Source organism: Gobio gobio (genome assembly GCF_949357685.1).
Source record: "Gobio gobio genome assembly, chromosome: 3".
NCBI lineage: Eukaryota > Metazoa > Chordata > Actinopteri > Cypriniformes > Gobionidae > Gobio > Gobio gobio.
The window spans coordinates 43,825,633-43,846,020 of NC_137099.1; the positions used below are offsets into that span (position 1 = coordinate 43,825,633).

The 20,388-nt window shown below is 37.9% G+C and overlaps 1 protein-coding gene across 6 annotated transcripts in view; it reads right to left on the minus strand.

Moving 5' to 3' along the window:
- Positions 1 to 377: 377 nt before the first annotated feature.
- Positions 378 to 20,388, minus strand: part of htt (huntingtin) — a 112,950-nt gene continuing 92,939 nt past the window's right edge. For 4 of the 6 annotated variants that reach the window (XM_079812664.1, XM_079812661.1, XM_079812665.1 and 1 more), the window contains 20 exons: positions 20,118 to 20,328; positions 17,052 to 17,197; positions 13,156 to 13,333; positions 12,331 to 12,420; positions 12,071 to 12,255; positions 11,853 to 11,979; positions 11,421 to 11,524; positions 11,174 to 11,328; positions 10,960 to 11,099; positions 10,789 to 10,871; positions 9,453 to 9,583; positions 9,224 to 9,356; positions 5,687 to 5,842; positions 5,396 to 5,586; positions 3,867 to 3,981; positions 3,399 to 3,630; positions 2,981 to 3,086; positions 2,723 to 2,885; positions 1,838 to 1,998; positions 378 to 1,714 (listed from right to left, as the gene is read on the minus strand). In XM_079812664.1, the coding sequence (XP_079668790.1) occupies positions 1,501 to 1,714; positions 1,838 to 1,998; positions 2,723 to 2,885; positions 2,981 to 3,086; positions 3,399 to 3,630; positions 3,867 to 3,981; positions 5,396 to 5,586; positions 5,687 to 5,842; positions 9,224 to 9,356; positions 9,453 to 9,583; positions 10,789 to 10,871; positions 10,960 to 11,099; positions 11,174 to 11,328; positions 11,421 to 11,524; positions 11,853 to 11,979; positions 12,071 to 12,255; positions 12,331 to 12,420; positions 13,156 to 13,333; positions 17,052 to 17,197; positions 20,118 to 20,328 (3,021 nt within the window). In that variant the 3' untranslated portion in view covers positions 378 to 1,500. The remainder of the gene's footprint in view (positions 1,715 to 1,837; positions 1,999 to 2,722; positions 2,886 to 2,980; positions 3,087 to 3,398; positions 3,631 to 3,866; positions 3,982 to 5,395; positions 5,587 to 5,686; positions 5,843 to 9,223; positions 9,357 to 9,452; positions 9,584 to 10,788; positions 10,872 to 10,959; positions 11,100 to 11,173; positions 11,329 to 11,420; positions 11,525 to 11,852; positions 11,980 to 12,070; positions 12,256 to 12,330; positions 12,421 to 13,155; positions 13,334 to 17,051; positions 17,198 to 20,117; positions 20,329 to 20,388) is intronic. The other 2 variants (XM_079812666.1, XM_079812662.1) reach the window with 1 other exon arrangement.

Sequence of the window (20,388 nt, forward strand, 5' to 3'; positions counted from 1 at the left end):
CACCATCTCATGTCCACCGATGGGTGTTGTCATGCACCACAGTTTATTCGTTTAATCACAAATATTATTTCTATTACACAAATTGTACATTGATGTAAACACTCTATAGATTAAAATACATACTTCCAGTCATTACACTAGATCAATAATCATATCTTACGTCCTGAGCTTTTAAAAGAAATTGAACAAATAACTGCAGATGTGTTGCAAGGGACACAGTATGTAGATTTGAGCTGTAATTTTCATATGCAGAAACCCTCATCTAAACACCTCTCTACAGTAACTGCTATGGCTATATCAAGCCCTGTCCATACAAAAGGACTTCAGTGATTCACATTTGTGATCTGTTTTTTTTTTCTCCATCTTAAAAAAGTGTGTCAACTTAAAAACAACAAATATAGACAACTAAATTTTTTAGAAGAAAAATAAACTTTGTTTCAGGCAATTCACCCCCCTTACTCAGTAAGTCAAACACATTTTACATTTAAATGCACAAAAATCTTATATCAATAGTCTTATGCAACGTCTTCCACATTAGAGGGGATATACAAATTCGATTTACAATCCATTATCGCTTCAAGTGCCAGCAAACACAGAGCAAAGCAATGCATTGCCCATGCAAAAGGAATGATTTTTGGGTGTTGAAAGGGAGAGTCTTTCATTTCTATAGGAGCAGGAGAGTATGGGCAGCTAGAAAGGAAGTAAGAGACGGGCATCGTAGAAAATACCCAGTTGTACTGATTTTAGTCAGGTTGGACGATACGTATCTTGGAGTAGCTGAACTCCACGTCTGCGGACTAAAAGATCTAATCTTGGATCGGCTGAATTCCGGAAGTGAGGGAGATATTTTGACAGGGTTTTCATGGTGTTTGTAAGAACATTCAATACAATATGCTCTTCAGTCAGTTTGTTTATAGCTGAGAATTCTCTTAGAATAGTACGTTTCTAATGATGGAGACGCATCTTCAGTTTTGACTGCATTACCAAAAAACTTTGTGACCAGCCTCACAGTTTTGCCACAGTAATGTTCTCTGATACCAGATGAAGAGCATTTATGCATACAAAATATGGAGAAGACAAGTCTGCATCCATAAAGACTTTTGAGATGTTAAGGTGACATACCGTGGCATGACACCAGTCAAATATTCTGATGGTAGTACAACTATTCTTTTTTATTATTATTACAGATTACTGATGTTCTGGTGCATACTTCAGTGGAGGTGCAGTCTTGCTTGGATTGGTTCCCCGGTCTCTAATAACAATTAACTTTTTGGATCAATGTCCTCTGGTACATCACGGACAGCATCATAGCAGCCAATCCCATTCCATAAATTGTTGCCATGCATCCTCGTGTGTAACGTTCTAAGTGTCATGTCTTCTGCTCTTGTATTATATTACCATTTTGTATGCCTAATTTGCATTGCAGATCCTAATGATACATTATTGTTATTCATATATATGTATTGTTATACATTATTGTTCTGTGTCGTACGGTCTGTATTATAGTGTCGTGTCTTGGTGAATGCTCTGCAAACAGCACAGTAGTTGGTAATACGGACTACCAGGTGAAGCGACCATCTCAAAGACAGACTGGAAGGCCCTGCGGTCCAACTCCTCATCGATCTGGTGTCGGTAGAAATCCATAGCAACCAGACAAAAGAGGCTAATGTCCACTGTGTCAGACTTCCCCATGCGACTGATGACATGAGGCAGGCTAAAGATGAAGGGAGAGGTTAAGGAAAACAAAGATGAAAAGAAAAAGAAAGCAGGGAACAGGAAGTGTGCCGTTACCAATACATGGGGTGCCATAATTGCACCAATATGCATTTAAGGATACAGGGCAGAGATCCACTGGCTGGTCGAGGCACTGACAAAGAAACAGGACAAGCTCCACATAGCCATGGCGACAGGTGTTCTCTGTGTGAAGTTCGACAGCGAGAGTAGCACCCAATCACGGACCATGGAGGATTGCCCAGTTGCATGAAGTGTTTGAAATACCTGTTGCAAGAAATACATGCATTAAATTACTATATTAAAGTAAGGACAGTTCACAAAGAATGTTTTAACTGTTTTTTGTCCATACAATGAAAGTCAATGGGGTCCAAATCAATACTGGACCCCGTTGATTTTATTCCATGTATAAAAATGTTAAAAAATACATTTTTTAAATATCTTTTATGTTACACAAAAGAAAATAAGTCATACAGGTTTGGAATGACAGCATTTTGACAGAATTCTAAGACTAAAGATGCTGACACATTTACCATTGTTCAGTAAATTTTCGCCGACAAAATCCAGTCATTTATTTTGCAATGGGTTTGCAGTGTTAACCAACAGAAAGCATCATATATCGCTGTGACAAGCAGGGCAGGCGAGAGCCGGGAGAGTGCGCCGAATCCTCTCACGGAGGAGCGGAGAAGCATAAAAGGAGGAGAGAGGACCAGGCCTGGACTGATAATAAATATTTTATTATGTGTATGCACGGCAGTGGTCCGTGAGGAGGCTACCGTTTTTACTTTCAGTTTTTTTTATTTTTTATTAAAGGTTCCCGCCTCCTTCTTCCCATAACTACGAACTTTGTTACAATTTCTATATCATTGACAATAGACAACTGACCTGTTTTAACCACAAAATTTCACTGAAATGCGAATGAACCTTATGAGTTAAACATTTAAGATAACAGAGTACAAAAAAAAGTCAGTGCCCAAAAAGTAGCACTTGCCTTGTAGACCACTGTAGCCATGAATTGTGGGTAAGGCTGCTGATTGGACAGGAACTCCCCGATGACTTTGTTCATGACGTCTTGCAGCGGGAAAAAGTCATCCAGGAACTGAGGAAGGATCCGGGCTACCACTCGTGCCTCACTCGGAAAGCCTTTACGGATTCTGCGGCAAGAAAAAAATATTTTATTTAATTAAATTATTTCTACAGGAAAAAGTGCATTTTTGCATTAAGTTTCTTCCAAAACAGGAATATGTACCTGTCAAACAGAACGGATACACGCTCCATTGCGACAATGACTGACTCGCTGTCAGGAGCTGTGGGGTCAGCATCAGCAGGACGCCCAGGACTTCCCTTCTCCTTCCCTACAGGGTAAATTTATGGCCACCAGTATGAAGAACAGTTCCATAACGGATCCATTCAGATAAAACTAGGGTTCTATACATCCTGACTAAGGAAAATTCTACAAAAATTAAGGAGTTCTACAAAATAAACATTATAAATGTTCACTTCATTTAACAAGAACCAAACCTTGTATAAGACACTCTCTAAACAAATTCATACTGAGGACTGCTATGTGCTCTGTTAGTAGGGTAAGCATCTAAGGTGAGTCTGTTCTTATGGGTTGGTGTTAGTAGGTGGGTCAGTATTAAAGATGAAGCTGAAATGTGTCCTGCCTTCCTCTCCAGCCACACCTGTGTACATGCAGGTGAGCATGAGACCCAGGGCAGCCATGGCACGGTGTGGGCTGGGCATGTTCACACGGTCGACGCTCAGCTTGACCAGTGTCTCCGCGTCCATGCGCGACAGCTGCTCGGACAGAAGCAACCGCTCCATACCTCGCAGGACGCAGTGGTAAATGATGGATGGTGTGGCCTCCTCGCTAGCGGACAGCATCATACAGCACAGCTGGAAATGTAAAGGAGGAACAAGAGAAGAGAGAAGGCTCAATGACATATAATTGTGTCCTTGATAAAGAACCCTGGCGTCGCCCACAGAACACCACTATGTACATAATGACTTCACCCAAGGCTGGAAGATTGTTTATTGTGCATTTTTCAGCAAAACAGAAGTCTAGAATCAATACTGATCAAAGAATATTATATAACAGATTATCTTTTTTCCAAATTGTGGCCTCTTCCCACCTGAATGATCCCGGCATTGAATTCAGGCCCTACATCCAGGGGGTAGTTCTCCATCATGTAGAATGCCACGGCGCACATCACCAACACATGCTGCTGGTTGTGTAGATTCACACAGCTAAGAGAGACACACAAAGAGTGTTAAGGCCTAAACACACTCATCTATTTTCAGTGAGGCTATCTGATGCTAATTCTAGCCCTGGTCTTTAATGGGGTATCTCAGATCTCAGTAAGACACCATACATTACAGCTAATGAGGAGCTGATGACCATGGAGTGTGCGGTGTGTGTTGTGATTGCCAGTGTGAACCTATTATTGAGTCTCCCAGCATGCCACAGAGACTTTGGCATTAGCTTTGACTGCATGGGGCATAACCTCTTAAGAGAGACGCTAACAGTGTGAAGTCTTTCATCCAATGCAGGACGCAAACCGTTAACCTCTCATCCCATATTCTCTTAAATGAAACGGCAAACACTAAGAGTTAGTGTAACACTAATGATCGGACTGCCTTTGCCTACCGCTGGGAGAGGTGTGGTGGTGGGGTTAAAGCTCAAAGCTGGTAATAGGAAGGTTGCTGATTCAGTCCAAGCAAAAAATGAGCTATGAATCTTCACCACTGGGATTGAGCAGGGATGAAAATATCTGCTAAAATGACTACTCATTATTGGCCTAGTAGAATTCTTTAGGCTTTATCAATAATTCCATAAATTGTGGAAAATACTGAACGTTTATTTAAACATGTTAAAATGTGTTAAACAGTAAGTTAACCCAAAAATATCTTCGAAACCCAAATGTCTCTCCATTGAAAGTCCATTCTACCACAAATTTAACTTGGAGTTCATAAAAACGGAAAAAAGAAATCCATACGAATCAACATTTGAATCCAAGTCTCCAAACAGAAGCTCGAATATCCTTGCTTGACACACAAGAAACAACAAGGTTTGTTCTCGGATGAGACTTGGATTAAACCGCTCGATTCAAATGGATTTCTTCTGACCACTTTATGAACTTTGTGAAGATGCAAAGTTTTGTTGTAATGGACTTTTAAAGGAGGAACAGAAATCTCAAGTTTCATTAAAAATATCTTCATTTGTGTTTTAAAGATAAACGAAAGTCTTATTGAATAATTGCTGACAGAACTTTCATTTTTGGGTCAACTAACCCTTTAAAATATGTAAATGTGTAGTAATAAAATAATATAGTTATTTGTATTAGGACATTAAAGATAATTTAATCATAATAGTGTAAATTATACTTTACATTGCACTGTTATAAGAATTCACATTTTGAATAAAGAAAACGAGCCTGGAATCGACTAGTCGGCTCTTTCAACTTGGACCAGTAAGAAACCATGTAGCAACCACTTGGAACACCTTAAACAACCACATAGCAACTCCCTGGCAAATATCTACAACACCCTAGCATTGTGGTAGCAACTTTTGCACAGTAATTTTTCCTTCAGAAAATGTAAACTTTGGATAAAGGTTTAAAGTTAGACAGACTGTAAAGTGTCAGGTTTTAGTTTTACTCACTGTGCTATAGCTCTAAGGTTAGAGAGCAGGTATTCACTGACGGTAGGGATAAGCTGCCGTGCTGTATCGTCCAGCAGATCACACTCCAGCACGTACAGAACTCCATGAAGAGCACCGATCCGACTGGGCAGATGAGTGCTGCGCAAGGTGTTCTCCAGCAGACGGCACACAGGCTCTGCAATGGCTTTATCCTGACATAAATACATAAGTCCACAACGTTAAATAGCTGTAACTGTTTACCTTTTTACTGTCTATACAGCCAGTGCATCAGAAGTGCATACAGACGCTCACCATGCCAAGCACTGCGGCTGCTTTGCAGATAGCTGGCACAAGGTACTGGCTGAGGATCTCATCTTCTGGTGGATGGACTTTCTGCAGCTCAGTCAGAGTGGAGAACATCATATCAAACTGATTCCTCTCGGTGAACAGATCAGACACTGCCAGCAGCTTAAAGAGACACAGAGACAAAGAAAGAATATATGTGAACTTCTACACTTGTCCTAAGACATTCAGAAAATAAATTCTTAAAACACGCTTTTCAAACTCTCAAATAATTTTTTATGGAAGCTTGTTTCTGCCACGGAATAAAAAATTAAAAATGGTAATTGCGTCTTTTTATCTCACAATTCTGACTTTTTTCTCGCAATTGCGAATTCTGAGAAATTGCATGATATAAATTCACAATTGTGAGTTATAAAGAGTATATGTCACAATAGAGTAAAAAAGACTATCGCAACTTCTGTTTAATGCCAACTTTAAGAACACTATTTGATCACATGAAACCATTACTACAAAGCGCTGGGAGATCCAGTGAGAAAGTGTTGGAATTCGCTGCAGAATTAATAACATCGCTGCAAGATCTAATGAAACGCATTCAAAATCAGCACAGAACTCTCTGTTATAAACCGTATCAGATAAAACAGCACTGACGTGAAAACCAGGAGAAACACTGTGCCATGAACGAACAAGTAATAGAAGGCTTTCTGGTCCACAAATCATCAACATTCACCGTGGATTTAATGTAGTAATGCTAACTGTAACCATGGTATTGTGGCAGAAATAGTCAAATGTTTTTACATTCATTTCAGGGTTAATTCGAGAGCAAGTTAACTGTGCATCTGCAACCATAGTTAGACGCATATGAATATCTATATCTGCAATAGACTACAGCAGAAGATTTTGCTAACACAATACAAGAGGAAGGTATCAGCTACCACAACATTAAAAAGTTACCATAGTAAAAGTAAAAACATTACCATAGTAAAAACCTGTAGTATTGAGTTAATACAAATAAAAAACACAAACTAACACATGCACACCTGTGAATAGTTTTCCAATTTCTTCATTGAGTTTTTAATTTCTTAAAAACTTAAATCTCTGCAGTTTCACAACCAGAAGATGTGCATCATTGAATGTTGTGGCCAATGTTCCCTCTAAGCGAAGCGTGTGCGCGGCCGCGCAGAAAGAATAAAATGCCGCTCAGACGATAGACACAGACGCGAAATGTGGGGAGAAATCCATTTGATTGTAGTTTAATTGAGAAATAATTGCAGTGCTCTGTTTTACCGCAATAGTTAGTACCGCTATCGTGTTAGAACCGGTGGATGCGGTTTACAGGCTTCATAGAAAGACAATGATGTCACGTGTGAGCGCAGCAGTGAGTTGTGTTTGCGGTCCAAATAGCTCAAAATGAGAGGCAACGAGAACCGCAAAGACGTGGAATAAAACCTCATCATGTTTTAAAGAAGAGTGGCTTGATTAAGTGGTGGAAATAACAGATGATGGACACAGCACAGTAACAAAACAGACATTTACAGTCACACCCACCACAAGTGTAGCATGAAAACTCTAAACACCAAGGTAACACACATCAGTTTAAATAGATGCGTGTGTGGTTTGGGTTTCAGTGATGTTTAGATAACTATAAAAGAGTTCAAATGTTCCCTTGAACATATTTAGCTATTAGATCTTTTTGATTACTTCAGTTAGTTTTTTTTTTTTTTTTTTTTACAAATTGAAGCAATTAAACTGATGTAATATACTATCATTTTAAATACTTGGATTCGTTTTTATATTATATTATAGGCTATTATAATTGTATTATAGTGTAAACCTAATAAAGAATTGATCTCACAAGGGGATTGTTTAGGGATCCTTGCCATTAAAACGTTTGAAAACCCGATATAGAAAATCTTGGAAATTCATACGCAATAAACAAACATTTCATATAGACGGTTTAATGCTGCCTGTCGGCAATAAATGACTGCACAAAAACACATTAAGAACCATCTCAGTGTAATCGCTTAATTATTTTCATATATTATATTATATTATATTATATTATATTATATATTATATATTATATATTATATATTATATATTATATATTATATTATATTATATTATATTATATTATATTATATTATATTATATGATATTATATTATATTATATTATATTAATTATATTATATTATATATTTATATATTATATTATATTATATATTATATTATATTATATTATATTATATTATATTATATTATATTATATTATATTATATTATATTATATTATATTATATTATATTATATTATTATATTATATTATAAAGAATTGAACTGTCCTGGGGGAGATTTGAATAGTATTTCTTGGTAAAGAAGACTAAAGTTAACAGCACTGTAAAATGTGCTTAATTTAGTGACTTCTGAATTAACTGTTTTTAATTTTTTATTTAATATATCACAGTTACATCAATGGTTAAATAAAATAGAAATGGCACATTAAAGTTAAAAGTTATAACTGCATGATGAAACCACTTTTTTGTGTGCGTTTACATACGCTGTACAGGTAAAGGATGTTTTTGCTCAGGAGACCAAAATGTCCGCCCAATAGAGAAAAGTTTTGCTCATCGAGAAAAGAAATTAGAGGGAACATTGGTTGTGGCATCATTGAATCTTACTGTGAATAACGACACGCTGACCGCTTCCAATATGGCGGGCAAGCCAACGTTTATGAAGCAGCCGAATGTGGGATCCCTGTATACATATCTATGATATCCACTGACAATTTTTTTTCATATGTTTTGCTTTTGAATCTATATTTAGACATTATGAAATTGCTATTATAAAATATCATCAAGAAATCAATTTTTGTCAAAGTTTTTGACAAAGCACTTTTTGTTCTGAAGTATGAAGTAGGAAAAGTCACAAAATCTCATGATAAACAAAAAAATTCATTCTCAAATTGTGAGTGAATTACACACAAAGCAAGTAAAGAGCCCTCCTTTTATATTCACTGAAGCTGTCGGTCAGTATAGTATAATACTATAGAAGCGCTACCAAATCAGGTGCTGGCACCACCATCTGTAGAACTTATTGGCATCGGTGCTACTGCTCTCAAATGTTAGTCTGGAGCCCTGAAAGGAACCCACAGGATGACTTGAAATGATTTAATTATATATAAAAATATATTTTACATTTAAAAAAATTATATATATATCAAGATTTAACAGTAATATTAGTATTACTGAAAAACATACAGAATTTTTAATCTTACAGAATCACAATTTATTTATTATTAATTTATTATATCAAGAATTATATATATATATAAACAGTTTCTGTTTGAAAAGTAAGTTTGAATGCAAGCAGCGTTGTTACAATTAGATGATACCAGAGGAAATATCTTAACCTATATAGGGGGAAATCAATATTCTAACATAGTTTTGGACAATGGGGGGCCTTCGAGTCAAAAGGATTGAGAACACCTGCACTATATAGCATAAAAAGTCTGATTAATCGCTATGAAAGATTGTCTAAGCATGCACTCACCGATCTGACAACCTCACTGATTAGCACGACAGGAGTCTTCCTGCTGCTGGGGCTGCCAGGGAGGATCCACTGGCTGTAGAGCTCCAGGAGGAACTGAGAGCAGGAGTGGATGTCAACCCCCGCACGGTGCTTCCTGGACAGGGCAAGCAGAAAGACAATGCAGGGTGTGAAGTCTGGAGAATGCTGGTTTTAAGGAGCTTTTTTTTGCCAGTAACTCTGTAATTCTGACCTGGAGTTGATTGGTGATAATGGTGGTGAGGCAGGTGCTGGAGCATCAGCTTCATCTTCTTCATCCTCACCCCATTCCTCCTCCCTCAGAGGGGTGATGTTATTTCCCAACCACACTGAGTGAATCGACACCTGGAGAGTGTACATTGTAAGTAACATGCAGCTATAACTCTTAAAGGGTTAGTTCACCCAAAAATTGAAATTCTGTGATCATTTAGTCACCCTCATGTTCTTCTGAACCCACGAGACTTTCATCTTTGAAACCCAAAATTTTCATTTTTCAATATTCTCATTTTTGTCCCTTCATTGAAAGTCCACCCAACCAACACTTTGACACTTGTAAAAGTAATTGAGTGATTTAATCGAAGTCTTCTGAAAAGACACCATCACTTTATATGATGAACAGATTTAATTAGGCTATTATCTGCATATACAATACAGGTCAAAGTTTGGAATAATTAAAGAGGTTATATTATACCCTTTTACTAAGTCTTGATTTTGTTTTTGGGGTCTACTAGAATAGGTTATGTTATGTTCACATAATTTACATTGTTGCAGCACCTCTCTTCCACGTTTTATAAGCTCTGCTTAGTTCCTGTCTCTACAGCTATGTTCACACTGTCAGTCCAAATCCGATTACTTGTGTTTCCGATAGATTGGAATCTGATCTAAAATTATTGACTGTCCACATTTTGTATTGCAACTGTTCAGATCGGATTGGTGTGTCCTCTTTCATTTTCCGGAATATCTGCATTGGTTTCTATGGCTATTTCTATGCGTATCCACCACGCTGGACTACTCCGTCCTCTGGGGCAGAGGCAGAAACATAGGAAACTGGTATGCGTGGCTTTATTCCGTGCTGTCGTCTCAAGTTCAAAACATGTCTCCATTATATATTGTCATTTTGTGCTCGTCCGTCACTTTGCAACATCACAACCTTGACAACGTCTGACCTTTATGTTTTACGTGGCATGAGAAAGTAATTTGGGGTGTATTTGAATAGGATTTCAAACCACATATAAATGTACTTCGAAACGGATTTGTAAAAAACGCATTTCATTAAATTTTTTTGCCATTTACACTTGCTAAATCTGATTGGATTGGACTAAGAGTCTGAACGTAGACTATGAATCCCCTATGAATCTGATTGGTCAGAGCACATTGTGTACTGGTCAACTACTTGAAATGTCCCACCCCTTTCCATAACCATGTGTTTCAAAACACTACTAATGCAACTCAATCACCCCCCCCCCCCCCCCCCCCTCAATAAATGTTAGTAAAATTATGTTTTAAAAGTGTTTTAATTAAAAGTTTTTTAAAGAAGTCAGTTTACTAACTTGACCCAGTTTGTAGTCCATGTTGCCCATCTCCCTCTCTGTGTTAATCTGCAGCAGGAGTTTCTCATGGCTGATGAGTGTGCCTGAATATGCAGATATACACGCACATGCAAATGTCATGAATACAACAAAAAACTGCATCTTTTGCACCTCAACAGGATGACCACTTACCTGCCGTTGAAGAAGATAAAGAGGGCACAGGGTCCCAGGCTTGATAGGGGAAGTGTGTGGCAATGTTGTCTCTCTTTGACACCATGGCCTGAATCTCACGCTCAACCATACCTCTAATCACACTAAGCTTACGACCAAACCTGCAAAACACACAAACTTCTTAAACACGTTTAAACCTAGAGGAACAACCAGGATAAAATGTATGTGTACATACCTGGTGTCCAGAGCTTTAAGGATTTTGTTGCGGGGTTGCTGTTCAAGGCAGCTAATGGCTGGATTTCCTGCTGTTGGCAGAGTCATGGCACTCAGCACCAGAGAGGTGATGGCCTGAACCGCCAGTACATTTATCTGAGTCCTCTCTAGATCCTCCTGCGGCACAAACAGACATGACTCATCTGTCACACACAGTATCCGAGACCTGGACGAGTGCTTGTCTTTTTGGCAAAAGTTAAACGATTTACCTCTTGCTGGGTTTCCTCCTCTTGGTCCATCGTGATTGGCTGAGTGACCAGCACCCCCAAAAGAGTGGCCCACGTCTCCTCAAACTGTGTCCGACTACTCCAGCCTACAAGGAGACCACATGAACAAATCAAGCTGTGCGATACAAAATGGACTATACATGAGGTTTGCCTGATGTCAACACACAGTGACACTGTGTCACTGATCAATTATATGATCGATAGATTTCTTTTCAAAACCCTCACAAAATCTTAACGGCCCCAAACTTTTGAACTGTAGTGTATATATATATATATATATATATATATAGCAGATGCAAAATTATTGATAGTATAGAATTTAGCTTCCCAAATTCTGTAAGTTAACTCAAAATCCCATTTCATCACTACTTTTCAATAGACAAAAAACTCTGAAATGAGTCTCTCATGTCATACCCAGAGTATTAATGCGGTAGAGGAACTCTCTGAAGACATCTTTCTCCTGCAGGAACTCCACAGGGATCTCTGGCAATGCTGTGCCAAAATCTCCATTCGGCCTGGGGGACCAGCCCAGCTTCCAGACCTGTTCAATCAAACACATGAACTGTTTAATTTTCATACATTTTTAAGCACACTTGCACACAATGTATGAACAAACACTCAATCACTCTCACCAGTGGTGGGATTCGGGTGTAGCTGTTCACAAGGGGAAGCCTGGCCAGGCTGATGATGACGTTCTGTAGTGTGGGCGTAAGAAATGCTGGGATGTTCTTGTTTCTATGGTGACCCAGAGCCAGCACACTCTGTAGACCTTCAACCAGCTCAGCCATGATCTCACAACACCGCCATTCACATTGGTCTGAAAATTACAGAAACATTAACGCGTGTTGTTGTGGTCATCATTGATCAATGTGTAACGTGCGCATTAACTCACTGTCTGCAGAGTCCACCTGGTCTTCTGACTGCTCTGTTGATGATGTTTTCCGCTCCGGCCTCAGAAGTTGGTCGCCAGGACCAACAGCGACTAGGTAAACACACACACAATCATAATCATAAAATGAATATCAATTTCAATTGCATTTTTATAAGGTTTAAATTAGAGCTGCACAACTCTGGATAAATTGAGAATCACAATTTTGTTGTTTTTGTTTCAAATAGAGATCATGATTCTCCCACAATTGTGAACATACAACATGTAATTTACCAGAGGTTCTGGCAAAATGTTATTTTCTACAGTCTATTTAAGATAGTAGTCCAAGATTAAAATTACATTATTCATTCCCCCAAACCCTCGCCCCGCAGCCAATTCTAAAGACTTCTTTGGTAATGTCAACAGTGCTTACAGTGCTGATTGCCTATACAATGCTAAAACAAATACTAACAGCGGCACTATCCCTACCCTACACCCTACCTTTAACCAACGAAACTTTGCTCTGAACTGGTTTAGAAAAAGAAAAGAAAAAAATCACTTAACCAACAAAATCTGACATGAACTTATATTTCAGGCTGGACCAGTCAATGTGCATGTGCAGTCCTAAGACTGGCTATTTCTATAGCAGCCGGCGCTTCTAACGACAGCTGCAGTGACACAATGACTTTGCCCATAGGCAATTGGCTTTTACTGTATATTTAGAAAGCAGGACTTATTGCGCCATTATGCGCATTGCACTTTCTCCCGTTCATAAGTAATATGAGTGCACCGTCCTCTTTGTATATCAAAACTCTTTGGCTGCATTCCCCAGAGCTTTGTAACACAAACCTGCGTGGATGAGGAGCTGTATACAGTGGATGATGGAGCAAGTGTGTGTGTGGTAGGAGTGAGAAGCGAAGTGTGTCCACACCGCCGGCTGCTGGAGAGCCAGACACAGACACGACAGACTCATCTGCATGTCCACACTCAGAGGTAGCTGATCCTGCAGCAAACGCCAAACCACCACCTACAGAGACAGAAAGAGAAACATGAGCCGAGTGGTATTTATAGATATGCTGCTACATCCTTCTAAAATATTACCATTCTATCATCTTTCTATTAGGGGTGTAACGGTACATGTATTCGTACCAAACCGCTTCGGTACAGGACTTCCGGTATAGTGTACGCGAGTACCGAAAATTACCGAATGCAATCTTTAACAGTTAACAGTAGACTTGTTTTACGAGCAGAACATACTTCAATCCGAGTTCCCAGTTCTCACACGAACATATTAAGTATTCTGTCCATTTTATCATGAAATTCAAACGAAAATTGCCGTTTTGAAAGATCACTGTATATGCACGTCAGTTCAAGCGGCAGCGCGAGTGAACGCGATCATCTCTTCCTAGAATATCTTCCATAAAGAATAAACATGAATCAACATATGAAGTGATGTTGAGAGGATACATTACAACTTATCAGATGAAACGTATCAGATCCCGTGTAATCGCTCAATCAGTGTTTCGATGGCAGAAAGACATCAATAAAACAGCTTGTAAACAATGTCACGTGGCATTACAATTACCTCAGGCAAGTCATTCAGTGTCCACAGCTGGTTAGTTCACTAGAGAAATGAACTTTTTCACTAAATATATGCACTATATTAGCCTATATATTAATTATATTCTACTTAACCTGTTAGTGATGTCTTGATTATTTAATGTATGTTTAAATAAATCTGTCATGAAAATGACAGCCACTGTGTTTAAACGATTATATTTTAACAGCGAATTGGAGTAAAAATAGAATTTTATAATTAGATTTAGAAGTTAAAGGGATAGTTCACCCAAAAATGAAAATTAGCCCATAATTTACTCACCCTCAAGTCATCCTAGGTGTATATGACATTCTTCTTTCAGACGAATAAAATCTGAGTTATATTACAAAAGTCCAGGCTAATCCAAGCATTAGAATTGGATTAATAGTTGCTCTGTTTTTGAAGTCCATAAAAAATGCATCTGCCCATCAAATAACGTGCTCCTCGCGGCTCTGGGGTGTTAATAAAGGCCTTCTGAAGCGAATCGATGCGTTTGTTTAAGAAAAATATCCATATTTAAAACTTTATCAAGTAAACTTTCGACCGACCTCCTTCCCTGTTCAATTTATGGAAAAATTGTTGAAAGTTCCCCTGCTGATCGAAAGACTAACGCAACCAGGTACGCTTGTCATGACGTCACGTACACATCTTGAGTTTCACTTCTCCAAGGAAATCAATCGGCTGGAACTCTACTCGATAAAGTTTTAAATATGAATATTTTTCTTACACAAACGCTTCAGAAGGCCTTTATTAACACTCCAGAGCCGCGTGGAGCACGTTATTTAACGGATAGATGCACTTTTTATGGACTTCAAAAACAGAGCAACTGTGAATCAAATTCTAATGCTTGGATTAGCCTGGACTTTTGTAATATAACTCCGATTTTATTTGTCTGAAAGAAGAATGTCATATACACCTAGGATGACTTGAGGGTGAGTAAATGATGGGCTAATTTTCATTTTTGGGTGAACTATCCCTTTAATGCAAAAATTGCCTCATGTGAAGTTTACATACAATGTGTTATTTGAGTGTAAATAAATAGCAACTGAATTTTGGCTAATAGTTTGAGATCTGTTGTTAAAGGGGCTATATGCGTTTTTCTGAAATTTAAACTCGCGACTGACACCTGTGGCCAAAAAACAGAACTGCTCTCATTTTCTGCTCGCTCTCGCAGCGGTGGTGACGTCACATCCGCAGACAGCGCGGGAAAAGACGACCCGCCAGAAAATAGGAAAAATAGGATACAGGCTTATAGGTGCACCCACTGTGAGCGGACAAGGTGTCAGTATGCTCATCAGGAGATGTTTGAGTCATAAATGGTAAAATAAAAAGGCTATTGTTACGTTTATTTTGGGGAAAAAGTTGCATATAGCCCCTTTAACCTTTAACATTATTAAAAAAATGTGCAAGAAAGGGCTCACTATATAGTTTACAGCATTATCTTTAATAAACTTTTAGTTATAATTTAATTCATTTAAGGACAGACACAATTTGTTGTCTCCCCTGCTGTACCGAACCCATAACAAACCGTGACTTCAAAACTGAGGTACATACCGAACCGTCAGTTTTGTGTACCGTTACATCCCTACTTTCTATCAATATAAATATATCAAAAAGTCAATATATCAACTCATATTTGGCATTTTTTACTTATAAGCATCGGCCAATAATTTTTTTTGAGGGGGTCAATAAATGTCAAATTTATTTTGACAGTGCAGGGACTTTTATTTGCAGGTGCACGGAGAACAGCATTGCCTGAGAACAGTCGCACAGGATCTCCCACAGGCCCTTTACACATTTCTGGGGTTCTCAGAAGCGGAAGTTGTCATAGTTGGGAAAACTTCTATAGTGTTGAACAGGAGACCACAGCAAATATAATATTTGCATTCCCATTAGCCCCAATAGCAAAAGAAAAACAATCTATGATAGACTTTCTTTACAAAAGAGGAAAAAATGATTGATAGATTGAGGATTTTTCTCTATATAATGGACTTCAATGGCAACCAACAGTTTCAAAAGGTCTTCGAAGGGCTTTTTAACCACAAATGCGCAACTTTGGGGTTGTGCTTCTTCACGACTTATGACGTCATCACGTCGGAAAGTTCACGGCTGTGACGTAGGTGGAAGTACATACCCAGTGCCGAAAAACTCCATCTCATGTTCTCCTCCAACTTTAAAATTGTCTGACATCGTCGTTTTACCTCTATTTTTGTAAAGGGCGTTCGATTTAGTCTTTGCACGTTCGTTTTAACACTGGGTCGGTACTTCCACGTACGTCACAGGCGTGACTTTTCCGACGTGATGATGCCATATGTTGTGAAGAAGCACAACACAGAAGTAAAAAGTATATTATATATATATATATATATATATATATATAATGTATTTTAAAAAAAAAAATGTATGACCGATCGTTTCGCTAGATAAGGCCCTATTCCTCAGCTGGGATCGCAATGATTTGGACATTCAACCCTCAAAATTTCTGGAATGTTTTCCTCAAAAAAACGTATTTTCGACTGAAGAAAGAAAGACATGAACACATTGGATGAGATGGGGGTGAGTAAATTATCAGGAAATATTTATTTTGAAGTGAACTAATCCTTTAACTAGTTTTCTGTATTTTAATGCCAAGGTAATATAACACAAATGAGTCTCTCATATCATGTACATTACATTTATTAAAAAAAAAATGATATATATAAAAAAATGTCTTTAAAAAAACTATTTCTTTATTTGTTCAAAAAATATATATTTATATTTTTATATTTTTTATATATATATATATATATATATATATATATATATATATATATATATATATATATATATATATATATATATATATATATATATATTACATAATCCATGTATCAATATGTTTATTGTGAAGGTTTATTTTTATTTATGAAGTTCCATTCATTTTCAAATTATTTATTTCTAGTTTAGTAAATATAAATCACATAGCAGCATATCTTTAAATTAACTAGTGTGATTTCATACAGGCCTGTATCAGTTTTATATTTGCCATGGGCCATGGTCACCCCTCTCTCCAAGATATTGGCATCAGCCATCAAACGATCCATATCGGTCAACTACTAGAATGTTCCCTATAAAATCATCTTGTTTAGGAAGGATGCATCAGTCTTACCTCTATAGCGAGGGTGCTGAAGGTGGTAATGAGTGTCTCTCTGTCTTTGGGAATGTGTAGTGAGGACGGCAATTTGGACAGAGACAGCAGGTACTGACTCAACACGCCACACAGACTCAACACAGTCTGATAAAACCCAGGCTCACCTGCAACACACACAAACACATGCAATGACAGTGTGCTCATTACAACTTCACTATATTTATAGCATTTGCCACAAAGGATAATTCCCATGTACTTACACCTACGAAAGTTTAGACACACCTACTCATTATTTATTATTACTATTTTCACCATGTTGGAATAATAATAATGTCATCAAAACCATGAAATAACACAAATGAAAGAATGGGAATTTTGCAATAACCACAGCAATGTTAAACAAAAGGGATTTTGTTTTGATTACAGAATTGAATACAGTATTGTACAAGTATATGCTGATCAGCACCACCTAATGTACAGGAGGGTTGTCATTTAGCTGAGAGTTTCCCAAACAGGGTTTGTTAGTAGATGAACAGTGAATATTTAATTCAAGTACATTTTAAATTAAAACAAATAAATGGGGGGCTCAAGTAAAATCTGAAATTGTGATATAGCTTAGTGCAATGTGTTTCAGAGTGAAGCGCGGCGCAGTGCTCATTTACACGTGAGCACCTCGTGATTCAGTGTTTTTTGTGAGTGGAAATGGTAATGCAACGTACACTAGCTTAACTTTATTTATACATTTGTGCACAGAAGTTTACAACATTTCCACAGAAATGCCTGGCTTTTCACCTCAAATATTTAATAGTAGTAATGTTTGTTGTTGTCATTGTTGCTGTAATATTCAATTTGATTACGTTCCTAAAATATCTGTGTAACAATTAACTGATCAGAAAACCATCAACACGCATATGCAGACCTGCCAACCTTGAAGAAACTTTATGAGTACACCCTACCCCCCCCCCCCCCCCCACCGCGGGCCCCCAGCGCACCCGACAGCCCACCGCCAATGTACGCTCTACCGTTGTCCACACACCAGTAAGTAATCTATGAGATACCTAACACTAAAATACATAATATACACAATATACTTTCACCAATTACGATTTATTACTTACTCCATAACCAAATACAAGTAGACCATAAATGTTATACAGTTACTACACACCCATCATTGTGTTCAGGATATTATATACAAAAAAGGCTGATGATGGTTAAACGTCATACAAAAATAGAACCAAAGACAGATTAAACACAAATAGTAAGATTAATAACAAACTACCGTATTCAATAGCAAAAGTGTTTGTTTTCCAGTAGATGGCAGCAATCTTCCACTAAACTATGGCCCATTTCATATTTTCACTATGAATGAAACTGAGTAGTAGATATTTTATTTGAATTTGACATAAAATGTTGCTATTATATAAATAGACTATTATTACTAATTTATGTACATTTAATTTAATATTTAATCAAATTAAATATGAATTTTAATTAATAAATGAAAATGTATATAATTTAACACAACTACACAACTGTAGAGTAAAAACATTAATAAAAAACTGATATTCCATGCGTTTAAAAAAATCTGACAAGATTAAGGTAAAGTCACACTGTCTGGTGCCACTCTGGACAACCCAGCACAATTGTTAGCATAAAGTTTAAGGTAAAAATAATTGCCATTCATTTACTAGTATCTTAATACTATGCAATTAGATAAACTGTTCCTTCATTACATCACTTTACCTCTGTCTTTATCCACATTTTTCATCTTCCCTGCATCAGAGGGCTTTGGTCTTTTTGATACTGTAGGGTAGGCTATGGCAGACTATAATGCTAATTTATAATGTGTCATGTGAATTCGACCATCTGTCACAATCAGGTAACTTTTTGTCTACTGACGCAAGTTAAGCACCCTCAAACTAAAGCAATGCTTTCTACATTGAATGTGGCAAGACGCGACGCAACACAACACAACAGTTTATAAACATTTTATACCAGCAGGTCAAACAAAATCATACAAGAAACGAATTAAGGAGCTTGATATTACACAAACTCTATTCATTCATTAAAATTCGCTGAAAGTCAACCGAACAACTGTGCAACGTGCATGTTCACATTTTAATTATCCGACCATAACAACCCCAAAACTTGCCCGCTTGCCTTGCACATCTGGTAATAAACGATGGGCAAAGTTTTTCGACTATTTTTTTACCTTATTTTTTGCTCTGGATGTTATTGAGCTTGTAGAAGTTTAGCTCTTGCGTTCTTCTGAACATCTCGCGCTGCCATTGCCCGATGCCATTTTTATATCACTCCATAATCTGTCTATGTTTTAAATGCCTATTCCCCGAGTGGTAGGCTACAACGACTGGCTGTTTTAAAATATCTACGAGAAGTAACTTAGCCTAGGCCTCCATACTGACAGCTGGGCTCATAGCTTGCAGGTTTGCTTAGTACACTGTAACAATATTTAAGAATGCATATATTTTTTCCCATTTGATTGGTTCAACCGCCACTCGCCCAAATTTATTTAAAATATAATTTTTCGTCAAGTCATCCGCGGCTGTAGCCGCCAACAGCGTATCTCTGTGAGGCGGTTCAGCCATGGCATGCAAGCCTGCAGTTATCCGGCCTGCCTAGCTTGCTTGAGGCACTGAAATGAAACGAACGCGCGCGGCACGGACTCGAAGCATTTGTCTAGGAGGGGCGGGCATGTAAGCGAGGTAATGAAGCGCTCTGATTGGCCGAAAGCTTTTCACTCCACTTTCACGCTGTGGCTCAGCAGCAGAATCAACGTCATAGATTGCACTGAAACCGGCGAAATGCGAGATGCAACAAAGTGCGTACATAGAGAGCAGCGAATCGTACAAGCGTACCAAAGGGTCAAAATGCGTGCCGAGTACGAAAAATGCGTACATGTTGGCATGTCTGCATATGTATCATTAAATTATTAAAATATTTATTTAAATGAAATATTTTACGTTTAAGGGTTTCAGCTGACAAAAAAAAAAAAAGTTTAGGAACCCCTGATTTAGCCAAACTAATTTGCAGAAAATATGCTTAATTCTGATTTTGACTCACCATATACTTGATTAAGCTTCTGCTGGTAGTCCGCGCACGTCTTAGCGGAGGGGAGGAGGGGTTGATGAGGCAAGGGGAGGAGCTCTATGACACCAGCCAATCTTTCGAAGGCCACCTGTTGAGCAGTATCAAATAAAACCGCCCCATGATCCTTACATACCCTCTGTACCCCAACACTCAGACATGATGCCAGCAGACACAGGTTGAAGTCCTGCGAACACAAAAATACAACATTAGTGTCTGTTTGTGTTAGAAAATAAGAGATATGCAT